This window comes from Monopterus albus, unplaced genomic scaffold (assembly GCF_001952655.1).
Source record: "Monopterus albus unplaced genomic scaffold, M_albus_1.0 scaffold66.1, whole genome shotgun sequence".
NCBI lineage: Eukaryota > Metazoa > Chordata > Actinopteri > Synbranchiformes > Synbranchidae > Monopterus > Monopterus albus.
In genome coordinates, this window is record NW_018127946.1 from 1,622,805 (window position 1) to 1,633,765 (window position 10,961).

General features: G+C 40.4%; 3 protein-coding genes across 3 annotated transcripts; all 3 read left to right on the forward strand.

Annotated features, from left to right (window-relative positions):
- Window positions 1–83: 83 nt before the first annotated feature.
- LOC109962653 (uncharacterized) lies at window positions 84–1,699 on the forward strand. The gene is made up of 9 exons (XM_020604544.1): window positions 84–193; window positions 273–457; window positions 529–632; window positions 700–791; window positions 863–1,043; window positions 1,116–1,218; window positions 1,282–1,370; window positions 1,452–1,543; window positions 1,617–1,699. Exons 1-9 carry the CDS (start codon window positions 124–126, stop codon window positions 1,676–1,678), a joined length of 978 nt encoding a protein of 325 aa, XP_020460200.1. The 5' UTR covers window positions 84–123; the 3' UTR covers window positions 1,679–1,699.
- Window positions 1,700–3,923: 2,224 nt separating this feature from the next.
- On the forward strand, window positions 3,924–5,828 carry LOC109962663 (zona pellucida sperm-binding protein 3-like). The gene is made up of 10 exons (XM_020604560.1): window positions 3,924–4,028; window positions 4,117–4,283; window positions 4,358–4,461; window positions 4,565–4,653; window positions 4,733–4,913; window positions 4,997–5,102; window positions 5,197–5,279; window positions 5,385–5,476; window positions 5,548–5,621; window positions 5,695–5,828. Exons 1-9 carry the CDS (start codon window positions 3,950–3,952, stop codon window positions 5,610–5,612), a joined length of 966 nt encoding a protein of 321 aa, XP_020460216.1. The 5' UTR covers window positions 3,924–3,949; the 3' UTR covers window positions 5,613–5,621; window positions 5,695–5,828.
- Window positions 5,829–6,724: 896 nt separating this feature from the next.
- Window positions 6,725–10,955, forward strand: LOC109962668 (RING finger protein 212B). Its single transcript, XM_020604566.1, has 13 exons — window positions 6,725–6,879; window positions 7,472–7,579; window positions 7,728–7,780; window positions 7,874–7,948; window positions 8,204–8,310; window positions 8,393–8,495; window positions 8,604–8,632; window positions 8,739–8,779; window positions 8,884–8,908; window positions 9,550–9,616; window positions 10,207–10,264; window positions 10,395–10,425; window positions 10,541–10,955. Exons 2-13 carry the CDS (start codon window positions 7,480–7,482, stop codon window positions 10,614–10,616), a joined length of 765 nt encoding a protein of 254 aa, XP_020460222.1. The 5' UTR covers window positions 6,725–6,879; window positions 7,472–7,479; the 3' UTR covers window positions 10,617–10,955.
- The last annotated feature ends 6 nt before the right edge of the window (window positions 10,956–10,961 follow it).

Below are 10,961 nucleotides of genomic sequence, written 5' to 3' on the forward strand. Positions count from 1 at the left end.
AGTGTTTGTGGTGCACGTGCTTTCTGGGATTACCTCACCTTATGCAGATGTTGAGGATTTAGCTAATTAGGCAGGCCGTCTATAAAGTGTGCCAGTTCCATTTTGTTTTTACATTGTTTTGTCATGGAGACTTGTCTTTACATTGGTCTGGTCATTTGGGCTGGATTTGCTGCAACTGTTGCTGCTAATGCAGGTAATCTTCTGCTGTGCATTGGGATGTCTACAACTTTATCCATGTCTCATATACTCATATCATAGGAATTTGTTTGCAGATATTCAAGTAGTCTGTGGAAATGACTCTGTAAGTGTCATATGGAAGATCAGTGCAGAGTTAGTGCCATATGCGTCCCGTCTCTTTCTTGGAAGCTGCATGCCGTCTTATCTGAATCAACTGCCTAGTGGTGAGGGGGAAGCACAGTTCAGCTATCGGTTTGCTGACTGCAAGTTTAAGAAACTGGTATGTGTGATAGTTCATTGATGCTTCTCACCCACATAGGCATCTTAATGAAAGGGTTTCGTTTTCTACAGGTTAAAAGAAAATATATTGCTCATAAAAGTTACCTGACCTACAGACCAGATGCAAGGCCAAAGCCTCCAGCCTTTGTGTATCCCATCAAGTGTGTTCATGAAAGGTAAGAAGTGTTTTGAAAGGAATTTCAGTTTTAAAGCAGAAGTGTGTAAGCAATCATTTTGTTTCAGACATGAGCAGGGGGGTTCCCCACTACTAAACCCTGCAATGGGTATGTCTGAAAGCCAGGGTGGTCTTGTCTTCCACATGATGCTCCTTAATGGTGAGTTCTCCCACTACCAAATACAACAGACATGTTTAAAGACCTGCTCTAAACTTCTACTCCCCCTACAGAGCAGTTAACGGGTGTTGCTGAGACAAATGTTGTCTCCCTGGGCTCTTTCATGCCGATATGGGCAGTAGTGGAGCAGATATACCACCAACCTTTGCTACTGCTCATGGAGAAATGTGTGGTAGCCAGTACACCACAACTGCAGCCTGACAGCCAGGTGTACCCCATCATTGGCAATAAGGGGTAGGACTCTGACACTGGTTAAAACTTCAATGATGCTGGAAAATTCAGTGCTAATCTGAGGTTACCTTTCAGATGTCTCCTGGAAAGCAAGAATAGCAACTCTGTGTTCCTTCCTCGGTACCACTCTTCTTCTCTCATCCTCTACCTGCAGGCCTTCAACTTTCCTCTGGGGGAGGTGAGTAAATGTTACTGACATCAGGAATATTATGTTTAAATCACTGACTGCTTGTACTCTCAGGTGTACATCCACTGTAAACTGGTTGCATGGAATCCTGATGCTCTTGATGAAAGCAAGAAAGTCTGCCATTATGTAAAGGAAACTAGCAGGTAATTGTGGCTTAAAGGACTAATTAAGAAAGCACTTTCTTGCTGGGTCCTCAATATGAAACACTAATTGTCCTTTCTCAGCTGGAGCCTACTTGATGACCCATTTCAGAGCTCCCTCTGTAGCTGCTGTGACTCAACCTGCAAGTCCCGTTCCAGAAGAGAAGCTGACTGGGGTATCTTTCTGTTAATCTGGGTGGTGCTTGAAATGTGCAAATTTCTGAGCTGTAATTTGTTTCCTTGTTATAGAATCCCACAGCCTGAGTTATAATTCTGTGTTGGGACCTCTGGTCATTGTGGGACCTGTCTGACTCAAAGGATCACAATTTGAGGTGCTACTGCAGCTGCCTTTGATGTAATTGTGAAAGCTTTAGGTCTTTGTCCTGAAATGGAAAATCAAGAGTGTTTATTCTTCCTGTCAACAGAAAAGCCCAGTCTGAGGTGATGATCCTGCACCACAGAGGGGCCAGTAACAGATGACCTCAACCTGACCTATGAGACACTGGGACTTCAGTCTTGTATTGTTTGCATGGTTATTGGAACCTGTAACTGATTTAAAAAAAAAAAAAAAAACCTTGTAAATGTAGTACTATTAAAAGTGTCATATTTTCAGCTTTGTCACTGTTTTGACTTATTTTCATTAATGTAGGCTGTGTTCTCAAATTGTGCTAATAGAGCACTCAATGTCCCAGTTTATCACAGTACTTGCACTATTGCAACTGACTTGGCAGTTTTTAGCAACAGTTGATAATGAACAAATGTACCAAAGAATAACCCAGAGTCATCAGACCAACACCAAAGGGTGTGTGTGTGGCTAAAGAGGGCTTCTTATGCTGTGAAGGACTGTTTTGACACTACAGACTGGGCCATTTTCAAACAAGCAGCCAATCATAGAGGAATACACTGAGGCTGTCACAGCATATATCAAAGTGCATTGTCACTTACTGCAAAAATATCAGTGGTGGTGCCAACCGAAAGCCATGGATGACAGGTGACGCTCAGACTCCTGAGGGCTCAGGAGCATCCACCACTGCCCATCGATGGTGCTGTAGTGGAGAACATGAGCAGCACCAAGTTTCTGGTGCTGCACATCTCTGAGGACCTCTCCTGGACCAACAACACATTACCTACCTACCCCCACCCCCCAAAAAAAAAAATCATGTTCTCCTACCAGTGCACTACTGAGTGTCATCACTATGTGGTACGGAGCCTGTACTGCCTGCTGCAACACAGTGAAAACAGCCAGTAAGATCATTGGTGCCTTCCTTTACGGACATCTTCAACACCCATCTCACCCAGAGCCATCAGCATTGCTGATGACACTTCACACTCCTGCCTTCAGGGAGAAGGTATCGGAGTCTTCAGGCCCACTCCACCAAACAGCTTCATCCACCAGACTGAGGATGCTGAACCCACCACAGAACATAAGACTACATAAGCAGTGCAGCATATGTGGGGCTGTTGCACAAACTCAATACATTCTCCCTTTTTGTTATATTACATGTAAATCTGCTGCTGACTTTTTACCGTCATATCCACTGCTGTTGGTCATTTGCACTACTGTCCATGTACATTTCATAAACTATTCATCCCATCACCAACGCCCCTGGTGATGCTGATCACCTGACAGTCTTATTTGCACTACTGTCACTGTTTGCACATGGCTTTGAGTTTCATCATTGCCTATTAGGTTGTACCATCTAGTTTATCCTTATTCAGTTTTCATATGTTGTGTTCTTTTACTCTATTTTAGTTTCTTAAATGGTATGGGCATTCAACATTAGGTGAGAGAGAAACAGTATTTCAGTTTTTCTGTATGTCCTGAACATATAGTGAATTGACAATAAAAATCTTTGAAGAATGGGACAGTATTCATATGGAAGCTCAGTATACAAGTTGATTTTTGACTTGAATGAGGGGGGGTCTGGTCATGCTGTCATAAATTCTTAGAGCCCTGTAGAGTGATGTTTCTCCTGAGGCTAAATCATCTGGTCTTCCTGGTCTTAGCCCACAAAATCAAGAATCTAGTGTTGAAGTAGAAGTCATTTTTGCCTCAAGCACCAACTCAATTATGATACAAGGCTGAATTCTGATAGTGCAGTAAAGTCTATCAGATTTGCAACTATGTAAAAGTAAAAGCAAATCCACAATTAAAGAATTAAATTGAAATTGACCTGAATGATATTACTGTTTAGTGAAACATGTTGAACTTGTCGAAATAAATTACCATAATGCACTTAAAACAAATGACAGATTAAACTGCAAGTGCACACTAATCTAATTCACTCATATATATCTGCACTAGCTGTCACACTATAACATGCATACACTAAGTGTACAGTCTATCACAGACCTTTCAATTAATGTATATGTAAAAAGTGAAAATGTTAACCCTCAAATTTACACCTGCACATTAACCTGCAGTTAATCAAGAAACACCATATCAGAATTCATCTGAGTCTTGTTGCATTTAGACTTATGAGCCCTGCACCTGAGACTGTTGTCACACACCAGGTGAAGATGGTTAATTTGATTAATGGGTCCTAGTCAGAAAGAATAAAGCCACTCACAGTGTGAGTTGCATGTGTTCAGCCATGATGGCTTTCTCTTGGCAGGGTGCACTGCTTCTGATTTTGGCAGCTGTTGTGGCAGTTTATGCAGGTAATGTTGCATTAAAATGTGTGTTTTCTTATAAATCTAGATTAAGTGTTTGAATAGAAACAGTATTCCCATGTTGTATCCTATACAGACATGCAGCTGGAATGTTGGCCTGACTCTGTGAGGTTGACATGGGCAGAGAGCAGATCCCAGGCTGATACCTCACTCTTCCGTCTTGGTAACTGTTTGCCTACCAGCGTTACGGCTACAGAGGCCGTCTTCACTGTGTACTTCAGTGACTGTAACTTTAGGACAATGGTGAGTGGCCAACTTATAGCTAGGTGTTGAGTAAACCATATTTTCTACAGTTTAATGATATTTGTCTTGTGCAGGTTACTGGGGATAAGCTGATGTACACAAATGATCTGACCTACATGTCCTCAACTGATTCTCACATAGACCCTTTCACTCATTCAGTTTTTTGCACTTATGAAAGGTGGGTGTTCATATGTTATGTAATGGGAGTGAGCAAATGGTGTTGTATACACTGCATGTTTTAATGGTAGCAGCTGCTGTACTGTCTGCTTTATTTTGTTCAGGCCCAAAGACTGGTCCCCTCTGCTTTATGAACCAGTGTTTCATACATACAGTCAAGGAGCTCTAGTATTCAGTATGGTACTGATGAATGGTGGGTGTTCAGATAAAATTCACACCTCCATTGTAAATGGCACCATTTCCATACTGACTTCTGTAACTTTCTTCTCTAGGCAACTTCTCTGGTCCTGCTAAATCTACCAGTTTCCTTCTGGGCTCTTTGATCCCCATCATAGCCACTGTGGAGGAGAAGGGCCATCACCCCTTGCTGTTGCTTATTGAGGAGTGTGTAGCATCCACAACACCAGAGCTGCAGCCTGAAAGCAATTTGTACCCGATAATCACCAATAAGGGGTACTTTTTGTTCTGAAAATGAGCACTGGCTTATTGATCTTTTTGCCCAGACATGGAAGTAACAATGTTCTTTAATCATGCAGCTGTTTTGTGGACAGCAAGCTATCGCGCTCAAAATTTGAACCAAGGCAAAAGACATCAGAGATCCGTTTATCCCTTCAAGCCTTTAAGTTTGCTCTTGGAGAAAAGGTAAACGAGTCTTCTGTAATTGTGGATGTTCAAGAAGGGGAAACTTGATTTTAACTACCTGAAGTCTTCAACCCTACTTCTCTCAACTCAACAGGTGTTTATACACTGCAAACTTGTGGCTTATGATCCCATTAATATTGATGCCACTAAAAAGACCTGCCACTATGTCAATCATGGGTAAAACCTATTTTTAATTAAACCTGAAGTTAAGTTATATGATCTTAAAAATGCCACATTTTACTAAAACCATTGTCTTGACTATCATATCGTATGATTGTTCAGCTGGGAACTACTGGATAATCCTGCATATAGCGACCTATGTCACTGCTGTGATACCAGCTGCAAGTCCAGGAGGATGAGGAGTATAGCACCAGGTATGTATCTGTGCAATGTTTGGACTCAAACTGGTCTAGTTGCACTAGTCTAAAAGTGCTTGTCTTTACAGGGATGCTTGGAAAGGTGCAAAAAACAGTCGTGGGGCCACTTGTCATCAATGATGTAAATTCCTGAAGGATCCAAGTAAGACATGACTTCAATTTTTATACTGTGCATTTGTCCTCAACTGCCTTTAACCTTTTTCTTTCTTCAACAGAAATGGATCCACCTTGCATACTGGCTCCAGTCTGAATTGGGTCTTTATTCTTGGCTTCCCAAGTTATTAAATGCTTTAGTGCCTGCTTATCTCTTTCACATCTGTGGCCATTAAAGTTCAATTCAAACCCTTAACCTGAACATGCTCAAGTTATTAATTAATGGTGGGGTTAGTTCTAAGTGGGTGAGTTTCACTAAACTGACAAATTAGTCAACCATGTGACAACTTGATAAGAGGCTACTTTTAAATATAAATGTGAACATGACTAATGGTGTCAAGTGCTAATGGAAAAATGTGACCATAATATGCTGTCCCTTAACCCTACATTGGCTCTGCTATCTAGCATTTCATGAGTTGGATTTGCATCTGCCGAGTGACTTTTTCTAAACAAGACCTTACTGCTATGGAGGACATCTTTCCTGAGATTATGGTTTACGATGGAACTGTTCTTGCAACTACAGTGTTTGGTATAATTTGAGAAGTCTCCAAATGTGACAAACTTACAAGATTTGTCAGCAACTTATGGTTACTCCATGGTTAAATGTGCTGATCGTACCTTGGATGCTTTCCAGTGTTGAGTGACTGGATTAACTTTGCATGATTGAGAAATTTAAGCTGTTGCATTGCCTACATTGTATACTGTAGGCTCTCAAACTCTGAAGTGCCCCCTGTCCATTACCCCATCCATGCAGTCTATGGCTATCAGTAGTTAATTACAAAGCCAATGGTTAATGATTAAACCAAAATATGACTAGGCCTTGAAAGTGAAGTCAGTGCAAGTCTTGACATATGGTGCAACTTGTGTCCTGGGTGGTGTTTCTGTTCTGGCAAACATTCAAAGAATAAATTTAAACTCGAGCTTTTTTTTTTTTTAAATCCATATTTTGAAATGGAAAAATATGGACACATTTTCCAGTTCAATATTTTCAAGCATAAGATGAAATTAGTGGCTCAAACATTTCCAAAGCTAAAATTTACTCGATGGTTAAGAAGGCCCTTAAGTGATGTGATGTATAAAATAATACGTCACTGATAAAAGCCCACAGTGGCTCATTATTTGACCAGCACTTAGCCTTGAACAGACAGAACTGGGCCTTTTGTCACAAACGTCTTCTAATGGCGCCGAGGTGGGACTAAACTGATGGGAAATAGGTTAACTTCAGACTCTTCTGAGCAGGGTGACAGGTAATATTACAAAAATTAGATTTTTTTTTTTAGCTAACGTGGTTTAGGACAGGTTTAAGTCCGTTTCTTACCTCCCGCTGGTTACTATCCAAATTGTACACATATGCTTGCCAGCTAGCAAACCCTACTGTAGTTGGCTAGCTATTGTGTTGTTTGCGGCGTTGTTTTAGGTGTGTCCTGTAGTGTCACTGTAGAATTATCTAACACTAACATGATTAATTTAGGCGGGTAACTTTGTGTATGTGTCACCGGCGGCCGAAAAAGCTGGAACTACATGGCCAGAAGTGTGCAGACACCCAAACATATCCATTTGTGACAGCTGAACACCTCATTCCAATGCTAAATAATAGACCATATTCCCGACACGCATTTTGATTAGTCATAGCAGGAAAAGCACGGTGTAAATGATAACTGCATTCCATTTAGCTGAGCTGTTTCAGGGTCCATGCTAGGACCACACTGTTCTAAAATATCACAGTATGCTAAAGCCCCGGACCAGAAGTACACAGAGTTAATTTAAACAGGGTGTTCGCATACTGTAGTGTAATAATATAACAATCATGTGCAGTGAGATGAATGTGTTTGTTTGCAGGACTTAAAATGGACTGGTTCCACTGTAACAAGTGCTTCATGAAGACTGGGTCGGCGTTTGTTGTATCCAGCTGTGGCCACATCTGCTGTGAGGCATGCATTAAATCTAGTAAGACAGTAATATTCTATTTTGTTTACACGCTAAGATAATAGGTTTCTCCATTTTTTTTTAACAATAATTATTTTACATCATTGCTCAAATAAGACAGGGGTCAGGCTACATACACTACACCTCTTATGATTGTCTCTTCCCTCAGAGCAGTGCAGCATATGTGGGGCCAGCTGCAGTTATCTGCCCATCACTGATAAGGTTGGTATGGTTGACATATTCACTGTAGGTTACTGTCAGATGCCACCAACAGATGATGACCCAATATATTATCCACACAAATTTCTATTTTAGATGAAGCCACAGGAAAAGGTTTTTTTCAAAGATCCTGTGAAGCTCATCCAGTCACAGATGGAGCACATATCACAGGTTTGTCTCCTCTGTGCAGCGTGCACCCAAGCTCCCTCACCTGTCCTTTTTAATCATTATACCAGGACGATAAATATCAGAGCAGTCGATTAATAAGTCAGCGGGTCATTCAACAAGAGGTCAAAAGAATAAAAGCATCACTTTACTGGTGCCATGATATTTGGGAATCTCTGAGTGCAAATCAAAGTTGATTTATTGCAAGTCATTTATTTTCACTGAAATTACATTTAATAGTGAAGTCTCCATGCTTCCCAGATTGCACTTTTTCAGCGGACACAAATGGAGAGAGTCACTGCGCACTTCAGGCACAAATCTGTTGAACTGGAAAGGCATCTGAAGGAAGTCACTGAGCAGGGCTACAGGTGATTTCATAAGCTGTTATTGTTCCTGTGTAAATAAATACCTTGACTGCAACACTATCCTTCTCACATCTGTTACCATAAGGCAACTGTCCGAGCTGAAAAGAGAGAATGCTGAGTTAAAAAAGCAACTTTCAGAGCTGAAGAGAGAGAACACTGAGTTAAAAAAGCCACTTTCTCAGAGGAGGGTATGTGGTCCAGAATTCTGTTGAAATAAAGTTCATGTTTCTTAAAATGCCAATGTTGAGGTGATACAGTAGATGTCTAATTTAACCAGCATACTTTCTGCTGTCCAGGTTTCACCAGGACAGTTTCAGACAAATGGGTAAAGGCCAACTTACACTTCATGACTATGGTGTTTGATAACATGCCTTTCAGTTTTTAAAAATGATTGAGCATTTTGTTTCTCTTATGTATATATATATTTATAGCTGTCATAGGATGTCGCTACCCGTGGCTATCACTTCCCCAGGTAAAACCAGATTTAGGTCAAACTGTTGCAGGTGTGTTTTTAGTGTTTGTGGTCAATTTCATATTTTTTGATTCAAGATGATGTTTACATGTTGTCTTTTCCAGTTACTGCTAGTTCAAGAACTGTCAGGTATGAATCCTGTTCTTTATTTGTCACACCAGCAATTCTATGATTAACAAAGACCCTGTTTACACTTGGAATTAAAATGTGTCTTAATGCGTCCTGGGCCATTGGATCACAAGTGGACAGCGTTAAATACAAGTGTAAACAACCACCAAGATGGGCTGTGATCTGATCACTGAAACCACTTGCATTTGACCACATATCATTTGTAGTGTTAACGCTAATGGGTCCTGATGCGTCTCCGAGAAGACCATTACAGGAAAATAGGTCATCGCTGCAGGATGTGTCAGTTGCTTTGGTGAGAGTGTGCCAGCGCTCAACAAAAGAACAAGTGGAGAGAAACGTGCAAATCCATGTGCAAATATGACGCTTGTCTTCAGTTAGGGTGACTACTTGCACTTGTCTGTTTACAGACTGAAGTAATAACTGTACCTGTGGCCATTTGATATTTAAGAGTGTCGCAGCACACAAGTGTTCAGCTGGACATTTGGAGACGTATGTACAGTATATTGCCAGGTGTAAACAGTGACGTGTCTTGGCTGCCCACTTGTGATCTAATCTTCCCAGACACATTTCAAAACCAAGTCTAAACAGGACCAAATGAATTCTTTAACATCTTAAACATTAATGTGTTGTCTGGCACTCAGTCATATAGGCACAGCAGAGTCCCAAGGGTGGGCCAGAGACAGAGGTCCCAGTCTCTCCTCCCTCACGGTAAGTTAGGCATCATGTTTTTGTTGTTTGTTTGTTTGTTTGTGTTTTTTACCTGAATTGATATTACAGTTTGAGATAAAAGAAATGAAATTACTTTTAGGTCCCTTATTTTTTTGGGTGGAGGGGGTGACTCCCTTCTTGACATAATTTCAGTTATAAATTACAAAAATCTAAGTCTACTTAGTAGCTTTTGCCAGAGCTTTCAACCATATTCACAGTCTTCCTCGGTGGATGAAGTTTGCTCCACTGTTATGAAGATGCTATGTTCATGATAACAATGAATATTCATTAGATGCTGTTCCCATGACAACAGAGCAAACTCCATCCACTGCTGAAGACAATAAAATGAGGTTGAGTTTAAGGAAAACACTAGTAAGTGTGCCTAAGGTTAAGAATTTTGGGGGGTGGGATGGGGTGTTAAACAACTATTTCCAGTGGCAACAATGTAACACGTACAATATTTAAAGATTTTTAAGAGGGCTAGTAACCATCTGTATATATTACATTATATATTTAAAACAATGTTATTCAGGATTTAACTTTTGTTGCATAAAACCAAGACAACATTTGGCTCTTTCTGGTTTTGCTAGACCCCTGGATCAACTACCCCTATGTCCAGCCATAGCTCTCTTCATGAACGTATACACAGTAAGCATGGTTGGCTCTCTTGTGACTTTGGCATAGGCTCTGTAATTAAGCCACATACACTTTACTTAATCACATTAGAAATGGAGTGCTTCCCAACCTGGATCAAAAGCCTTTTTTTTTTTTTTAATAGCAACACCCACATCCTTCAGAACTCCTACAAGGTAAGAAATGCTTTCCAGTTAACATCGGCAGTGAAACAGTATCCCAGTTTGAATTTTGCTGATGAGAATCTTTTCTCATGCAATTGCTGAGTCAGTCCACCTCTGTTATTCTCAGAACTCAGCGGCAGACCCCTAATGTTTTCCAGTTCCAGTTTATGAATGGATTATCAATACAGTCACCCAGGCGTTAATGAAATGCCCACTGATGACTCGAGGTATATTTTTGTCACTTTGAGTCACCAGCTGTATGTTCTTGTCTGTTATCTTAAACATTGTTGAATATGTGTATTTTATAACTGTTAAGCTTACATGGATGTGTTTATGTTACCACATGGTTGTATTGGTAAGGAATTAGAATGACAATTTACAGTGATAGAAAATAAATATGATCAGTTAAAATCAGCTGCATTCCCTACAGCACAGAAAACACACACATGATTACAAAGACAAATTCTTTACTGGCTTCCAGTGACACAATTATGCAAATGGGATTTTCTTTCAAACTGGAAAAAAAAAACAATTGAAAATATATGAAA